We start from the raw sequence: 19871 nt of genomic DNA on the forward strand, positions 1-19871 counted from the left end.
AAAAAATACAATATTTTCTTTTTCCCTCTCTATATTATCAGCTATAATCATTCAGTATTATTTCTCATTGCAAACATCACTCACTACTTGTCTCTCTCTTTCTCAGGCAATGAATCTGCAAACTCCTTTGCCTCATTGGGTTCTGTAAAGAATCTATTTTTCCCATCTGGAAACTTTTAATACTGCCAAATACCTTAGGACAAAGGCATAGCCTTTCTTCCATAACACATTTTTAACAGCATAGAATTCTTTTCCCTTTTTCAACAAATCAAAATTTATCTCAGGGTAAAATATCTTATTTCCATTGGAAATTAATGATGATTGTCTTTCTTTCACTTGTTTCACCACCAATTCCAAGATCTTTTCTCTCACTTCATAATGAAGCAATTTAACCAATATCGGATGTGGACTTTGATCTGGTTGCAGCTTCGGCTGTATCGCTCTATGAGCTCTTTCAATCTCAATATCTCCTTGAAATTCAGTTTCCCCCAAAGATTGCGGAATCCAACATTGCCAAAACTTCTTCATATCTTGACCTTCATTGCCTTCTTTCAGTCCAACAATTTTTATATTATTTCTTCTTCTAACATTTTCTAAAATGTAAATTTTTTGAGTTAGTTGATCTTTTGTTGCAGCCGCTTCAGCTTGAATTTTTTTCATCTGTTCTTTAACATTCTGGATTTCAAATTTATTTGCTCTAATTTTCTCTTCCACAACTTCAAATTTCTTATCTACTTGCTGCATCATTTTTTTCACCTTTGTAAAATTTTTATTTTCAACTATACTCTCATTACACTTTTTAACTTCTGCTGTTGATTGCACTAAAGATTGTTGGAAGTTTTCCATCTAGTTCTTCATTTCAGTCTCTCTCATTTTTTTCTGTCTTTTTAGTCATAGCTCCTTGTTCTAGATGTAATTCCTGTTCTTCTTGGTCTTCATCCTGATCACTGGAGCTGGAAGCTTCTTGGTCTTTTAAAGAAAAATTGCCTCCCTTTCTTTCTGTACTCTGCGCACGCATGAGTAATCGCATATGTGCAGAGTCCCTTCTTCTCCCATAACGGGCAACCATTGTCGGGGGAGACCTTGTACAGCAATGTCCAAGGTCTCCCCAGCTTCAGGCTTTTCTCCGCTGAATCCTACCTTCTGGACAGATCTAGGATCCTTCTTCAACGTAGGCCTCTCTTCCATATCTGTCTCTTTTTCTTGTTCAGTTTCTTGTGCATTTACAGCTGTTTTTTTCTTTCTTTGGTTACATTTTGTATTATTTATTTGATCTTCTGACAACTTTTCCTTCAACTTTTTTTTAACCTCTTCAACCTTTATTAACTCTTTTATTAAACTTTTTCTGAGAAAGAAGGGATTCACAGTCTAACCCCATATCCTCATGCGGCACGCCCCCCCCCCCCCCCTCAACACCTGGAGCATATTAAGGTGGACAAATTCACAGGGTTTGATGAAATGCATCCTTGGACCTAGTGGAAAATAGGGAACAAATTAGCTCTTGCTGAGATGTTTATATATCTTCTTTGGAGCTTTGTGAAGTTCTAGAAGGTTGGCCAATGGTGTGTCATTATTTAAAAAACCCCACCTTAGACAAAGCAGACAATTACAGGCCAGTAAGCCTGACATCAGTAGCAGGAAAGTTGCTGGTGGTAATTTTGAGGAACATGATATACCAGCATTTGGTTAGGCAAGGACTTATTAGAAGGAGTCAGCTTGTGTAGGAGGTCACAAGTGGTCCAAGATGAGTTGGTCAATTGGATTCAAACTGGCTTGACTGTAGGAGATATACGAAGGGAGTAAAAGAGTGTTTACGCAGGTTGGAGCACTGTAACCAGTGGGGTGCCATAGGAGTCAGTGAAGGATCCACTGTTAATAGAGTAAATTTGCCAACATTGGTGTTGTGCTGGACAGTGAGTAAGGATAATTAAGTTTACAACAGGATCAGGATAAGTTGGGAAGGTGGCCCAAGGAGGCAAATGGAATTTAATCCTGACAAATTTAAGGTGCTGCACTTTGGTGAGTCAAACCAGCATAAGACTTGCACAATAAATGGTAGGACACTGGAGAGTGTTGTAGAGCAGAGATCTAAGGGTACAGAGGCACTGTTCCCTGAAAGTTGTGATTCAGGTGGTCAAGGTGATTGTTGTGGTTTAGATAAATTAAAGGAAGTGGATTAACTTCAAACCTAGTTTATTAATTATATACATGGAGGATGCAAAGTAACAGAACATGGCCACCGGAGTGCGCCAGCATGAAGAATTGCCTGGGACTCCAGTAACTTGGATATACAGGATATTATCACAGTGACTGATCTACATCCCCTTTCTTTAGCTTATGATCCATACCATGACAAAATTACCTTGTTAAACTTCAGTGTTTACAAATTTCACATTAGCAGACAGATTCAGTAACTGAAATGACAACCATATTGGGTGAGAAAGTTAAGAAAACTCTCTTCTACAGGTGAACAATATGAATAACAATTACTATAGCCAATCAAATTGTATTTGGCTGTATTTGGGATTTGGTTTACTAACATGACCTGAGCATGTTCTATACAGATTTTCAGTTGTGTTTGAGGGTGGTTCAGCTGGAGACTCCTCAACCTGAAACCACTCAGTGTCTATCCTTTCCAATCCTACTCTTGTGGGAGCGTTGTAGTCTTTTGACCCAGGTTCAGGATAGTGTCACTTAGATTGAACTGTGCTCGTACAGTAGAATGTGTCAGTAATTCCTCCTGTGTAGCTTTCCTTCTGAGTGAACAAGATAAGATCTGGGCTTATGGCAACTCCCCTTTACTGTGACTACCCGATTGTAGCCTTGCCGGGTCTGCAACCTGACAACCTGTCCTTCCATTAAAGGATGAAGTGGTTAGCTTGATCTGTCGTAGCACAACTTTTGTGACAGTCTCTTATTGAAAAGCTGGGATTTTACCTCTTGTGGCTTAGCATATGAGGTTCAAACAGCTTCCTTCAGACAGGGAGAGTGGTGTGTGTTTGCCTTGACATTAGTATTTGTGCAGGACACCCTAGCATTGTGTCTCGGGGCACATTTCTGAGATTTAGGAGGTTGAGAAAAACATCATTTCTATCTCGGTGAGATTTCTCCATGAGTTACTTGGTGCTGTGCAATAACCCATTAGATTGGGGATACTCTGGGCTGCTGGTGACATGAGTCAAGTTCCACTGTACGCCAAAGTCCTTGAATTGTTGGCTTGTAAACTGTCCGGCAATGTCTGATATGTGGATGTGTGGTGCTTCACAAACTGAAAAGTGTCTCTTGAGTTTTGTGATGACCATTGCTGAGGTAATATCATGAAGCAGGCCAATCTCATACCAACCTGAATATGAGTCCATTAGCACGAAATACTGCTGGCAGCGCCATTCAAAGCTATCTGTTGCCACGGTTGACCAAGGCAGGCGTGGAACTGGCTGAAGGAGAATTGGTTCCTTTTGCTGGTGTGGTTTTGTGCTGTTACAGACAGAGCATGACTGTATATCCTTGTTGATGTCATTTGTCATTGTAGGTCAGTAAACTATGCTTCTTGCTCTCCATTTTGTAGCTTCTGCACCAGGATGTCCTCAGTGCATAATGTTCATGTACTCCTTTTGTAGTGACCCAGGAATGACTTTTTTTTGGCCTTTCATGATGACCCTGTCTTCAACAGTTTGTTCGTCTCTGAAAGGAAAGTAAGGATAAACAGCATGTGGAAGACTACGCTGTGTGCTAGGCCACTCACGTCTGATGAGAGTGCTGAGTGTCTGCAGGGTCATGTCATCTGCTGTGTTTCACTTTAACTCCTCCAAGTGAGAAGAGGATATGTAGTTGACTGTCATCACGCCAAAGTTGTCTTCCTCATCAGCTTGCTGAACTGTGGAACCCCTGGGAGCTCAAAACAGAGTGTCAGCCAGGTACCTTTGTTTTCCTGTTTTATACACGAAAGTGATGCTGCACTTTTGAAGTCATAACATCATCCTTTGTACACTTGCCAGTGCTGCATGTATGGATTTCTTCAGTAGAGTGACCAGGATCTGCTTGTCCATTTCTATGGTCACTGTCTTGCTGTAAATATAATCAAGGAATTTTCAATATGTGAAAACCACTGCCGACAGCTTTTTTTTACGATCTGAGCATATGGTTTCTGTGTCAGTTAGTGTTTGTGAAGCATTGGCTACGGACTTTCCTTCCTGCATATAGGCTGCACCTAGTCCATACTGTGAAGCATCACTGATGTGTCACTGGCTTACTGTTGTAGTAAGACAGAATCAGTGGGCAGGACCTGTGCTTCTTTCGTACTTCAAAGGCATTTTGCTGCTGCTCATGACGTCCATTCATTGTCCTTGTGCAGTAGTGGTCGCAGTGCTGGACCACTGGCTGGAATTTGGAATAAATTTTACGAGATAGTTAACCATCCCCAGAAATCTTTGCAGAGCTGGGGCATTTCCTGGTAATGGCATTTCACTAATTGCTTTTGTTTTGGAGGGGTTGGCTTTGAGGCCTTCACTTGTGAAAATATGACCAACATAGCTGACCTGGTCCAGCCAGAACCTGCACTTGAGGGGGGATTAAGCCTCAAGTTCACCTCTCTGGCATGGTTGAGCACTTTTCTCAAGTTGGTATCGTGTTCTTCCACATTTTTCCCTCCAATGATTATGTTGGTGAGTATGATTGGATAGGAAATCCAGCAAAAATCTGTTCCATGGAGCGTTGAAATACTTTGTTGGCACAGTTGAGCCCAAATAGCATCTGTAGAAATCTGTAGTGACCAAAACAAGTGCTGAAGGTAGTTAGCAAAGAAGATTTATAGTCAAGTGAAATCTTCCAAAAGGAATTCCTCACTTCTAAGACCGAAAACACAGTTGCATTCGACATTTGTGCGACCACTTCTTCCACAGTTCGCAAAGGGTGATGTGGCCTTTTCAGAGCAGCGTTCAGGTCTCTTGGATTGATGCATATTCTGATTTCTTGTTTGTCCTTTTTGTTGGCAGCAACCACAGAAGATCACTTGGCTCAGAAACCGGAGTGAGGACACCCAATTCCTGCAACCTGTCTCACTCAGCTTTGACTCTGTCCTTCAAAGCCACATGAATGCAATGTGCAGATGAACAACTGGTCTCACTTCCGGGTCATGTTTCATGGAATAGATTATGGGTAGCTTTCCAAGATCACCAGAAAAAAGGCTGCTGTATTCAGCTTAAATTTGAAGTGTCAGATTATCCTCAGTGGGGCTTAACCGGTGAAAATCTTTGCTGAATGAGACCAGCACCAATTGAATGCTTGCACATTGCCCTAGCAGTGGCAGAACAACCTCATGAACAGCGAAAAATGGCAATGTGTATGGGCATCCCTTTTGGTAGCACTGCAACTTAACCAAACCAATCAATTGAATTTTGCTACCCCCATATGCAAGAAGGCTTGTGGATTTAATGCATACTCTTATTTGTTCTTCACTCTTTACTCACTCAAATGTCTTTTTTGACAAGACATTACTCTTGGTGCCAATGTCAACTTTCATTTTAATGAAGTGCCATTAACTTGCACAGAGACAAAAGCTCACCATTTTCTTTTATCTGTGCATCACTTGAACCAACAGCCATTTGCAGAGTTATACCATCGACACAGCATGCCTCATCTGTATTGCTTTCAGCTTGGTCTGGTTCTATCTGGTGAACAGTTCTCCTACCTCTCCGCCGATTGTAGGTCTGTTGTTTGGACTTGCAGCATTTTTTAAAATGATTCCATTTGTTACAGGCATGGCACTATTGATCAAAAGTTGGGCATTTGCCTCTTTTAGCTGCAGTTAGCAATAAACTGTGTCACAATTTTTTTCTGGTCGATTCTTCATTTTTGTCTCATACTTTTGTTTTTTCAAGAATCTAGCCTGGGCTGCATCAACATTTGTGACAGTGCTGTGGAAAAGCCAGTGTTTTGTTGTGATCTTTGGTCATCTTATGAATTTGACCGATGGAAATAATCTTAGCTAATGTCAAATCACTATCATACAGTGGCACCTTTCTCATATTGTCGTTATTAATACCACAGGCTAGTTTATCTCTAATACGCTCCTCAGAGAACTGTAGCTTTTCACTTTGATTCTTCAGTCACTGACATGAGTCAATCGTCTCACTAGCTTTCTGATTTTGTATGTTGAACTTGTGTCTTTCCATAATAGTGTTGGTTTGAGGGTTGCACATCTCTCTAAATTTTCTCTTGAGACATTTAGGATCCTCTTGGATTCTGTGGAAACGAGGATTGGTCCTCTTGGCCAAGATCTCTCACTTCTCCCGCGTTCACGAAAAACCATTCATGTTCAATAGCCTCCGATCCCTCTAGATTGAGGAGAATGTATGCTTGAGTATGGGCTGGCTTGTCAGAGTGTGCCACCACAATGTAAATATATTCTTTTTCAAAGACCCGTCAGTTTTCGGTGATTCCCTGGAACCCTAGTAACCTGGATATACAGGATATGAACACAGTGACTGATCTACAGTGATGAAGCAGACATTTGGCACACTTGTCTTCACTGGGCAGGGAAGAGTGCAAAAGTTGGGCCCTCTCGATACAGCTATACAAAGTGTTAGTGTAACCACTCAGATGTGCAGTTCTGGTCACCCAGCTATAGGAAGGAAATCAATAAGTTGCAAGGGGTTCAGAGGAGATTCGCCAGGATGTTGCTGGGTCTGGAGGGCTTGAGTTATAGGATCTTGGATAAGCTGGGTGTTTATTCCCTAGAGCACAGGAGGCTGCAGAGTGATTTTATAGGTGAGATACAAATGTTGTGAGGGATGTAGATAAAGTGAATGCTCACTGTCTTTTACCTAGGGTAGATAATTCTAGAACTAGCAGGCATTGTCCTCTGACCAATCCTGGGGCAGAGTTCCAGTCTCTGATCACGGAATAAAATGTGCGCATGGATCTCAGAGATCTGAGTGATATTTATCACACAGAGTATTGGTTGATATCTGGCATAATCTACCAGAGGAGATATCTGCAGACCTCAGTTCAGATAGTAAATTTAATATATGGTAACATTGAATATGTTATTTAATTATTTAACTTTGCCTTGTGAGCATAATATTTGTAAATACAACCTTTTCAAGAAGGCAGTCAACATCATATAAAGACTTCAATAACCCTGGGCATGCTCTTTACTCGCTACCTTTGACTAGAAGGTACAGAAACTTGACATCAGGCACCTTTCGGTTCAAGAGCAGTTTCTTCCAAAAGTCATCAGGATCTTCAAGTCACTTTTTAAGTTAAGTTTATTGTCATCTGATTGTACAAGTACAACCCGGCAAAACAACGTTCTCCAGTCCTCGATGCAAAAACATGCAGACACATAACCAGGCATAACACACATATAGACAAACCATGCAGGAGAATATTAGGTCTATAAAAATAAAGAAATATAATTTTGTACAAATGAGATTCTCGGATGGTTAGTGTGAGCAGTTCCTTTGGTCGTTCGGCATTCGTACTGCCGGTGGAAAGAAGGTGTTCCTCAGCCTGGTGGTGCTGGCTCTGATACTCCTGTATCTCTTCCCTGATGAGAGCAGCTGAAAGATGAATGCTGTGTGCTGGGTGAAAGGGATCCTCAATGAATTTGAGCACCCTTTTCAGACAACGATCCCACTAGATCATGTTAATGTGGGGGGGAGGGGGGTGGTGGGGGAGGAAGGGGACTCTAGTGATCCACTCTGCCACTCTTATGGCCCTGTGGATTGACCTCCAATACATTTTCCTGCATTTCTCCACAGTGAGCCTCCCCATTCTATCCCAAACTAAAATACTACTCCCATACCACCAAAAATCTGTCTCCAGTACTGACACAGCATCGATTTTGCACTACTGGCAAACTGTGAATACAAATTATTTATTTATTTTTAAATTTAAAATTTTTACCTTTTAAATGTGGACATACAGCACAAAAACAGCCCCTTTTGGCCAACGAGCCTGTGCTGCCCATTTATCCCAATTGACCTACACTCCCAGTAGGTTTTTGAACAGAGGGAGGAAACTGAAGCACATGGAGGAAACCACGAGGACACGGTGAGAATGTACAAACTCCTTACAGAGAGCGGTGGGTTCGAACCCTGGTCGCTGGTGCTGTAACAGCACTGTGCTAACCGTGCCACCCTCTTTCGCTTCATTATCTTTTTTGCTCCTTCTTATGTGTTAGCTATACTTGGAATTTTGTTTGTGTGTTTTATGAACATTAGAGGGTGCAGTAAGTAAGAGTTTCTATACATACGAACATTGTACTTGTATATATTCATTCATCCTTGCACTGTGCATTACCTTCTCAGGACACTCAGTACAAGACTATATTCTACGATGTGAGCATGTGCACATAATCCAGCAGATGCACATGCTTCTGACTCATCTATTCTAGTGTCATGCCTAAATAATTCCCAACAAAGCTTAGGTTTCTGGTGAGGTACTAAATCTCTTTTTGATGTCACAAACTCAGTTTACTTGATTAAACTTAGTTTTTCCATAAGACTATAAGATGAGGCAGAACAAGGCCATTTTTAATAGGCCCATAATTCGGCTCTGCCATTCAAATTATTTTGGACCTGTTGTCATGAAATACTTACTAGCACTACAAAACTGAGGCAAAGAAATTAAATGGATGCCCAAAAGCTGCAGATGCTGGAATCTTGGGTAGGCAAAGAATTGCTGGAGGAACTCAACAGGTCAGACAGCATCCATGGGAAGAAATGGTCAGTCAAGGTTTTGGGTGTGAACTTTTTATCAAGGCTAAGATAGAATGGATGAAATTAGATCTATAAATGGAGAAAGGGCTGGAGAAGGGCCCAGAGGTGATAGAACATTGACAGAAGATATGGGAGGAAGAGAGAAGTTGTTAGATGGAAAGAGTCTCGAGTGCTGGAGTTCATGGTGCTTCAGGTTTTCTCTCTAATTTGTTTCAGCCCTCCTAACAATGGTGGAACCCTACAATAATAAAGATCTATAGGTCTGTAGAATAGCACAGAACAATTGCAGGCCAGTCAGGTTCTGTGATGGTTCTTCAAAGGTCTTCAAAGGTTCTTAAATGTCTCACTCTCCTTTTTTTTTTCAGATTTCCCCAGTAAATATTTGCCTTTTAAGTTTATATCCTATCTTATCAGTCACAATTTGATGACATATGTGAATGCTTGAAGAGCAGTCCATCTCTCCACATGTCTTCTGCCTGTCAGCAGTCATTAACAAGGCTACTTACACAATCCTCCACTAATGTGGCTCCACCATTGTTTATCTGGATAGAAATGCAGTTGCCTGGTTCATGGTTTAAGAATGGCTAGCAATAATTTCTCTTCCTTTGCCTGTGTCATTAATGTCTTTAGAAAATCTATCCTTGGTCTCATCCTTTTTCTCAATCGCAAACAACATCATCTGAAATTGCAGCTTTACTTTGTATTCGAGCAAGTCTATTTTTACCCCATCATTTTTGAACATCCAGTATTAGCTGAGTAAAAAAAAAAATCCACTCAGTTAAATATTGGGACTACACTTTTCTGCCGAGGAAAATTCATAAGATTCGTTATCCTTTGAGTGAAAAAATTTCTCCTCATCACAGCCCTAGATTTACTACTCCTTATTTTAAGGCAAATCTACAATATATCCTTCTTTAAGGAAGAATATCAACACTATTCAAGGATCAATTTGATCAGGTAGCCCACATTTGGCCCAGTTTGAAAGGCTGCAGTATGAATCTAAACCAACATCTAGTGCATGGACATTTCAACTCATAAATCAATAGTTCTGTAAATGCAGTTTGGTTATACAAAAAAAGTTTGAGTACAAATCATTTAAGAGCAAAAAATTCACAAACCTTCTGCCAATGCGGAAATTAATTCAATTCCAAGAAATATGAACATCTCGAGCAGGTCTTGAAGAATTAAGTAAACACTGAGATCTAAAGTTACCAGGTTGCCTTTTCTTAACAATCATGTTGTTGTTTCTAAATGACTTGATGATAATGACCTAGTCAATTGGAAACCTTTATTCAAAGCTGGAGTGACAAGCGGTAGGTAACCTGAGCTGTTTGGGAATGTTTGCTTGAGAGGACAATTTGAGTGAGTTGGAAGTTAGGTATCAAAGTGTTGACATCTTCTGAATGTTTGCCATGCACAGTGGGATAAACTACAATAATCTGTGGTGATTTGCTTCAGTCATCACTTGGTACATTAGATTTGAACTGCATATTTAGCCAGAATGAGGTGCTGGGCCTGAGAAGCAGCATTAGCCCATGGCAAATTGTAAGCGACACTGTGACTCTGTAGACTCTACAGTTATTTAGATTGCAAATCAATTGTCAGGAACTGTAAATAAGCAAAGTTTGAATTTATTTTTGATATGTGAAGCTGTGCATAATTTTTATTCCATTTAATTGCATTTCAGATGGAACAAAGGACAGAATGTAAAATAGAAATGTAAATTTCTGGAATAATGTTGTGAATTATTTAATTTATTTAAATATCTAGAGTATTGGAGATGTTAAAAATACCACTTGTTTATAGAACTTTGCGCAGTGAATCTTCAACATCACTAGGCATACTGTCATTTGCTTGTTGGAAGATTAAAATGAAGAAATAAATTGTGAAATGTGGTATGATACTTGTTCCCTCCCTATTATCAAACATTGGTTTATCTAACATCTTGTTCTGGTGTGCCACATATTAAAACTTCAATGAAAAATCGAAAACTGGGGACCTAGTGAGTTGAATGTTTTCTGTTAAATTCATTCGTAGTTTCTTGTGTTTCTGATTCACAAACACTCAGAGCACCTAGAACACAATGTCCAAAGGCATCCAATTCATGCCTGAATGCTACTTTCTGTGTGCCCCATCTACAAAGAGCTGATCTTTATAGTTGCTGGGTTTAAATCCTAGAATTCCTTGCCCAACAGTCTTTCAATAGAACAGTTGCAGCAGTTCAAGACATTGGTTTGATTCATGAAAGTTCATTGCCATAAATATATGTACAATATATAGATGAACCAGAATTCTTACTTGTTGCAGTCACACAGGTACATAAGATATACCAGCAATAATAGTATACATTCATTAACTAAATGCACCATGAGACAAATATAAAGACGGATAAATAAATAAATGAATGAGTAAATGAACATACAGCACAATATTTTGCTATGAGTCTTGCTGCTCCCCATAATAATTCTGAATGCTGAAAACATAACTGTGTAGCTTGCAGCCAGCATTGTTCTGGTGTTAATGGTGAGATACTGTATGCATGTTAAGTCCTGTACAATTCAAATTTTATTAGACAATTTCCATTTTTGGGCAAACACAATCCTAGTGGAAATTCATGAAGAAAATTAGTAGGAGGCCTGAAGCAGGATTGAAGAACTGCCCTCAGAAAAATTGCTATAGTAGGTCCTGGAGTGAACAATACAATGTGAAGACAAAAACATGGAAATAACCTCATCTGAACTAAGCAGAAAGACACTGTGCTTTGAACAATCACAAAGTCCTATTTTTGGCTGTTAATTTTAGTGTTTATTATATGAGCTGGTCCATGGATCTCCATCCCTTTAAGGGTGTCAATGAACTCTCAGCGAATACGGAAATCCCCCTGCTCCAATCTACCGGTGAAAATCAAGTTCTTCCAAATTGGTGTAAGATTACTATTTTCAATTTTCCACAGCATTCCTGTGGCCTTTCTGAATGTGATTGTCAATTAACTCATCACCATGGGCCAAAACACAGTGTGATGACAGAGATGGATTGAGAAGGAGGAAGTGGATTGAGACAGCACAAACTCCTTTAATACAGTATAGCATTTTTGTCCGAACAGACAGATCACCCAATCTAATACATTTGTATAATCTGGATTTAAAATATGAACATAAAATTGCTTTAGGCACTCTCTTGCTCGGAGCTGTGAATAATCAATTATATCTTTTTCTCATTAATGCAAGGTCATGATCAGGTTGCCTGCAATAATCTTTTTGAATAGTTAGTTTGACCTTATGTTGCAAGACTAGTGATTTACAATAATGGAAATGAACCACTCACTTGAATTTTCACTGATCATATGGCGGTGCTGCCAGAGCTATTATAATGGCAGCGCTGCCACTGGTGCAGCCCCACGGGAGCGAGGAATGGTGGTACAGCGCTCCCACGGCGTCCAACTACCCAGTCAACTGCGTTAGCTCCGCACAGACTTTGAAGGTCCTATTAAAGGAGCTGACGGTAGTTATATTTAAAATCCTGCAACCACGGGGTCTGTGTCTATGATTGGCAGCCATCATGAGGGGTTGTAGACTCCAGGGGAGTGGAGGACTGGAGAAGAGCACCAGAAAATGGGGAGTCCATCCTCCACATGAGAAGGAGAAGCAGAGGAGATGACCCATGGGACGGTGACTACGGCAGCAGACCAGTGAGGCAGCTGAAAGACCAACGCATGCGGTGGGCTGCTGGCAACTTGAGGCAAAGAACATACGGAAGCCGCTGACTGCTGGAGACTGCTGTCGGGAGGCTCATGCTGGGTCGTGGACTGCTGGTGACTGCTGTCGGGAGGCTCATGCTGGGCCGTGGACTGCTGGAGACTGCTGTCGGGAGGCTCATGCTGGGCTGTGGACTGCTGGTGACTGCTGTCGGGAGGCTCATGCTGAGCCGTGGACTGCTGGAGACTGCTGTCGGGAGGCTCATGCTGGGCTGTGGACTGCTGGAGACTGCTGTCGGGAGGCTCGTGCTGGGCTGTGGACTGCTGGAGACTGGCTTGAAACTGGCTGAAGGGGTACCAGGTATCGGAACCAGGAGGCGAGGGGATGCCGAAGATGCTGAAAGGTTCCTGACCACGTCAGAGGTTCGGATCTGGAACTTGGGTTGCCAATGGTTTGGACCGGACTCTGTGTGCCTGCAGAGGCTGCAGAAGCACCGGAGGTGGATCTACGGACATTTGGTGACTCTGGGGGAAAATTCTCTTTCGCTTTTCTTTCTGATTTAGGAGGTGTCTTAGGCAATTACAGCAGAAAAAAGCAGTTTCATGCAATATGACACTGTTTGATTACAATGACCATACATTGAATCTTGAATTTTTTCCAGTGGAAATAAGATGCCAGTGCCTAGATTTGGAATTTACACAAGAATTACTGATATTGCAATTGCTCAAAGGTTGAAATTGCATCAATCTCATGGTGGTTAAGATTGGAGGGCAAATGAATAAAATGGAATTGCTTGTCTGCTCAGCTGAATTGAAAACTTAATTTATCCAAAACTGGACATACATGGAAATCCTAGCAACGAGTGTCTTTGGCATGTTGCTCCTGGGGCTAGGAAAGAGTTTTACCTCCCAGCGTGTTGTTCAGTGCCTTTGAGGCAAATTATGCTTCAGTCCTTCCTTGATATTAAATAACTAAGGTGCAAACCGATGTAAAGCAGCTAACACTCAAGTATACTTAACAATGTTACTACATATGATATGGACATTAAATCACTTCATGTATTTTGTTCTCTTTCAATTAATTAATTTACGATGTGAGATGATTGAGAGGTTCCTGAAATGTGTTAAGCAGATGTCATTTCAGAATGTAGGTGCTGATGGAGCACAGAATAAATGTCAAGATAATTTTCAGCCTCCAAAGTGTATAAAAGAAAAACATCCAGCATTTTAATGCAATCAAAATGGCTCAAAATAAATCTTGTGCTGATTCTGTCATGCTAAAAATTACCATAGATAATGGCTTGAGTCATTGAAAATATAGAAGCCTTTTCTACAAATCACAATATTTAATTTGTGAATTAGGACCATGTTAATACTTCCCTTGAACAACTTCAGATTCTCAGATTAGGACTTTCCATCTTATAAATAAATGGAAATGCTGCAATGTAATAATTAATCATCATTTTCAACAAAATGGCAGAAAATTATGTGAATTGTTCAGTTTAGGTATGCATGAAGCAATAAAGCAATGTTAGAATTTTCTTTAGCATTCTTATTCCTGTTAGTCTCAGAGTTCTTTACAATTCACAATCCAACAGGGAAGGAAATTTTGCTTTTGAAATTTTTACTACTGGGTATAATTCAACAAATTTTCTCAATACCATCCTGCACAAACTTGGAGCCCAACGGCTGCACTTTATTATCACATGCAAAACCTATTAAGTGTTATTTGTATCTAAGGGAATGTGCTCAGACAGTGAGACTCTAAAGAAGTCAAACTCACCAGCTGTCTCCTGGCTCAACTTCAGTGGCAATGCCTAAAAGAAAGAAAACACACAACTTTCAATTTAACTGACCGTGGTCCAGATGAGCTTGAAAGCTAATACATCTGAAGAAAATCCTGAAGTCCATGGCAGTCCTGGCCAACATTGAAACCATGAGGCAAACACAGGGTAAAATAAGCAGCCATAAATGCTTAATTAATCCAACTTTAGATGTCGGAGACAATTAAATGTCAACTGTCCCATTACTAAGTCATTACATATAGATAGGGCAGGGTTTGAAAGAAAATACAGGGAATATTTTGAAATAGAAATAAATAATCGGACTATATTAAAGGTCAAACAACTTCACTTATTCCATTCTAAAGATTACTGGCTGTCAAATAAGTTTGATTCAGTTTATACCCTATGAATCTGCCAAATGAATGCTTCTGAAGTAAGATGTTGAAGATAAATATTTTGATACGTTGGAAGACCACCTGAAAAAAATAATCTGCACAGTTCATGGGGAAGTAGAGCTACAGCAAAGTTAATTTTAAACCAAATAAAATTTCACAGGCAAAGGATGTAGATAAACACTAAGGTAATTCATCATAATTAGAAATAAAAATATGAACAAACTGAATTAATATAATCACAACATAATGATACATATAGAAATCACTCAGCAAAAGCTGATCTGAAGAAATTTAAGCAAAACATGTTTTTTCTCTTATCCCATGGAGTCATTGCTTTGCCAAAAGTTTTCGATACAATGCTGAATTTCACATTTCCCACTTCTGCAATGCTCTGTCACTCTAATCTTTTATGTCAGTATTAAAACACTTGTTAAAGATATGGGGTAAAAGAAATATGGTTTTGGGTTCAAAGGGTAAGCTATCAATTCAAACTCCATTATACCATAATCACCTTATTCCCTTTTCAATGTTTAATAATCATTTAAAGAGATGGAATTCTAAGGGTATAAAGATAGTTCAGGATTGCTTTGAAGAAGGACAGTTTCTTTCCTTTAATCAATTGAGGGAGAAATTTGATATATCTGTAAATTCTTTATTTGTGTACTGTCAACTCAGAGCTTAGATAAAAGATAATTATGGTAAAGAGATGAAATAGATGAAATTTGAGTCTTTGATTTCCTCTATACCAAAGAAAGATTATATTTCGGATATGTATCAATTGTTACAAGATAGTATGGATAAACCAGAATGGGAGAAATTTAGGCTTAAATGGGAAACTGATTTAACTTATATTTTTCCTGAAGACAATTGGGAGGTTACGTGTCACGACAGTGTAACTAAATTGACGAATGTAAGATATGGAATGGTTAATTATAATTTTTTACATCAGTTATATTTGACTCCAGAGAAATTTAAAAAATATGGGTTTAGCAATTCGGACTCTTGTTTTCGATGTGGACTATGTACTGGAACTTTTTCACATGCTGTTTGGACTTGTGTTAAAGTACAACCATTTTGGGAAGGAATTAGATTGGTCTTGGAAAAATTATTTAAGATTAAATTACCACTAGGCCCATCGATATTTTTGTTGGGCTATATGGTTTCTTTGAAGGGATTAGAGTTGGATAAATTTCAAATTGCATATGTACGTTTAGTGTTATCTGCAGCACGAAAATGTGTAGCTAGTACTTGGAAAGGTAATGTGGAGATTAATATAGCACGTTGGCATAATGAATTAAGAGCTAGTATTCTGTTGGAAAAAATTACATGTAACTTACATGATAATTATTCATTCTTTATTAATATGTGGTCTTCTTATTTGGAATATATGAATTTGAAAATACTTTGAAATATTCTATATATTCTGTTTTGGTTTTGTATTTGGCTCCCCTTAAGGGAGCTGGCTGAAGGATTGGGAGGGTGGGGAGAGTTTTTCTTTATGTATCTAAAATTTTCTTGCTGTTATTTGATTGTATTTTGTTTTAAAAAAGTCTTTTCAATAAAATTTGAAAAAAGAGGCTTCAGTTCAAAACTTAGTTATGTCAGTCTGCCTTTAGCCTGTTTAGTCTGCACAAATCTTACTGATCTTTGTTGAGACCAGTGTCTCTGTTTTCTTTCACACCAATTAATTTATTAAAAAGTGCATTGGTTACCACTTGAAAAAAAGAGGTTTGCTGCAAAATGTGGTTATCATTGCTGAATTTGATTGACCAGAAACACATATAAACCTAGAGTGAAGTGATCCTTGATGCTGCAAAATTAGAATTATCAGTGTCTGTTTTAAAGTAAATTATAAAAATCTTATGATTGTAATTAGTAAGGTAATGCAAACGCAGCATGAACAAAAAGGAAGAAGTTCTGGAAAATCTCATCTAGTCAGGTAGCATCTGTGAGGAGAGAAACAGAATTAATGACTCTGTTCGATGGCCTGACAAGAATACATCTGTTTTAGACATACATACATACCAACATACATACAGCACAGTAACAGGCCATTTCGACACACGAGTCTGTGTTGCCCAATTTTACTTCCAATTAACTTACACCCCTGGTATGTTTTCTTTAATTCTTGGAATTAAAATGATTGGTCTTGAGCCAAACAATTGGAATTAAAGATCAAAGGGAAGTAATAAAATAGCATAGATTTTTGCCTTAAGAAGACACTGCAAAATTTTTGATAAGTTTAGTTGGAAGTAATTTTCAGAAGGTGGACCATCATCCCTGATGGTGTGGTCATACTGTGACACCCAATGCCCTCCTTGTGTGAGGCTAGATAGTAACTAACTCTATGGACATCCTGCAGAAATTTAGTCACAGCCTCCAGACTTGCTAAAACACATGTGGATCTGTATCCATTTCTGCAGGTTTCATGAGATGACTATCCAAAAAAGACCTGCCAGTAAAGCAGCCTTTCCCGTCAACCCCAATATTTCAACTGAACAAATGAAACTATTTTTGACATTTGAAAGTATGCACTGTTCTTTACTGCTGGATTGTGAAAACCAGAAAGGTGATTAATTGATTCCAGGGTGGACCTGGAGGTTTGTCAATGTTATGAAACATGAAAGTCTGCAGGCACTGTCATTGTAGTAAAAACACAAAATTCCTGGAGGAGTTCAGCAGGAATAACACAGCATCCATGGGAGGTAAAGATGTATAACCATCTGAGCCCTTCTTCAAGGTATGTGTAAGTAGGAGGAGGTGTCATATGGCTTCAGTCAGATAGAGGTCAGTGTGCCAGAACACAACAGTGCCAAACTTGTCTGCAGGTTTGACAATGTTTATTTTTTTCTCCAGTTGTACCATTTCATAACATACCCCTGATGGAGATAAGAAACCTCAACACAATTTGGCATAGAATCTGAGGCCTTTCATGCCTGCATAATTCCATTCTTAAATTGTTATTCACCTTAGCTACATTTGTTTAAGCCAGCCACTACTAAACTGAATGAATTTACTTTTACATTACTCCTACTTAACTTGCATCTTCAATGCAGTCTTATATCTGCATCACTTACTATTTCACATTAATGATCCTTCCCACTTCTATTAATAGAAGGGCTAATCAAGGATATTAGGATGACAGAATACTGAAGTAGCAGAATTGCTAAGGCAGTAATAAAAATGCTGAATAAATAGCTTGCCTACCTCTAACAACCACTGGCATAAAATAGGACATGAGTGCAAAACACAACTTGCACATCAGCAAATTAAAGAGAACAGAAATCAGAAAACTTAATTTTCTTCTTAGCGATAATGAGATTCAGAAAAGCTAGTTTTTATTTAACTGGTAGTATTAACTTTATAAGAAAATTTGTCATTGGAATATCAGACAGAATTATCAAAAAATTATTAAAACTTAATATTCCATTTTTGTTGCAGGAGATTTGCTTATATTCTTAAATTTACAAATATAGAGTTTTCACAGAATATGGTGGGAAATGTTAGAGGGGACAATTGTGGTACCAGCACAGTGACACAATGCCAGCACAAATAAAGTTTTCTAATGCTGAAAGAGATTGTAAGTTTGGTATTAACTACTAAATCTTCGTCCGCGAAGCCAAGCCGAAGAAGAAGAACTCATACATGTTCAGTTTGTCTCTGTCCTTGGTTGATTTGGATAGAGGAGGAAAATTACATCCATCATCAACACTTAATTTCAGGTCATCAATAAAGGAGAATTAAGTCAACTGGTTGCATATGGAGTCTGAGGTGGATAGAGTTACTTAAAGGTAGAGAAACTCAGCAGGTCAAACAGTGATGAATGGCTCAAGCCTGAAATGTCGATTAGGTATTTTTACCTTAACTGGAGTTTCTCCAGCATTATGTTTTTACTTCAACCATGGCGTCTGCAGACATTTGTGTTTTACCAGGGAATTAAAATGTAATTTTCAGCTTTTCCAAAGGCAGTAAGAGGAATTTTAAAAAATCACAGGCAAGGGAATAAATTTGGAGATTGGAAAAAGACAGGAAGTAAATGCAAAAACTGTAGAGGGTGGAATTTTGAGTAAACAACAACCTGCTGGAGGAACTCAGCTGGTCAAGCAGCATCCAGGAGTAGAAATGGTCCATCAATATTTTGGGATGGGATCTTGTATTCAAATTACAGTAAAAAGCAAGTGTATTATGTACATTAAGGCAGAAAGGCATTGGGAAGGGGCCAAGAGGTGACAGGATATTAGATAGAAGGTGGGAGAGGTGAATGGACAGATAAAAGGAGAAACCACTGAGAAGTTAGGGGTAGGGCATGGAGGGGAAGTTAGGGAAAGAACCAAGTACTGCTGTACTTGATGAAGTGATGGAAACAGTGGAATCAGATGGAGATGAGCTCACCTAAAATTAGAAAAATAAATGTTCATGCTATTAGATTTAAGGCTGTCCAGGAAGATTATTATGCATTTTTCCTCAAATTTACATTTGGTAATAGTATAATGATTGGCTAACACTACAATATGCAGAAATAAAATGGACAGACTAAGCGGCAATGTCACAAAAAGAATGTCAAAGACTTTGCACAGTTTTTCCTTTGTGTATATTTTTTATAATGAACAAAGTTTATTTTTGGAAAAAAAAACTTCCTATACAATCAGAATCTCACTCCCAATGCATGCTCTCCTCAGGACTCTGATAGCAAGGAGATGATCACCCACTCTTTGCAGACGGTGTATTTGCAAAGTTGATCTGGAGAAGGATGCAAGTTTCCTTGCCACAGTTCATCCTGAGCAACTGTGTAACAGAGGACTCTCTGATCTACACGCTGTTCCCATGGATGCACACATAGATGGACATCCAGTGCTGTTGAAAGATCATCAACTCAGTAAAAGATGTTGGTTTCCAGTTAAATGCACAGTATATACAAAAATGCTGCCACTGGACTCATTCCAGTCTGCAGGGATATCTATTGAGCAATGCAGTGAAGCTCAGTGCAGCCAATGCAAAGGCATTGTGAGGAAGGACTGCATAATGTGAGGTCCTTCTGTCAATGCCAATGTGAGTTTATTGTCATATACATATATACAAATTATAGATGGACAGAAACTACAAGGGTGATGGGGGTACTTTATAATTTTGGCTGTCCTCTTGAGGTAGCACCTCCCATAGATGTTTTCAATGGATGGAACGTCAGAGCCCATGATGGACTTAAGAAAGCTTGCCACTTTCTGCAACCTTCTGAGTTCTTGAACACGTCCATTTCCAACCAGGTAGTGATTCAACCAGT

At 39.1% G+C, this 19871-nt stretch overlaps 1 protein-coding gene across 9 annotated transcripts in view; it reads right to left on the reverse strand.

The window, feature by feature from the left end:
• The window catches only part of stard13a (StAR related lipid transfer domain containing 13a), a 684147-nt gene that overhangs the window by 299194 nt on the left and 365082 nt on the right, over positions 1 to 19871 (reverse strand). For 8 of the 9 annotated variants that reach the window (XM_069891632.1, XM_069891628.1, XM_069891627.1 and 5 more), the window contains one exon: positions 14198 to 14231. In XM_069891632.1, coding sequence (XP_069747733.1) covers positions 14198 to 14231 — 34 coding nt within the window. Of the gene's footprint in view, positions 1 to 14197; positions 14232 to 14600; positions 14641 to 19871 lie in introns of those variants that run through there. The other variant, XM_069891642.1, reaches the window with a different exon arrangement.

Source organism: Narcine bancroftii, chromosome 7, assembly GCF_036971445.1.
Source record: "Narcine bancroftii isolate sNarBan1 chromosome 7, sNarBan1.hap1, whole genome shotgun sequence".
NCBI lineage: Eukaryota > Metazoa > Chordata > Chondrichthyes > Torpediniformes > Narcinidae > Narcine > Narcine bancroftii.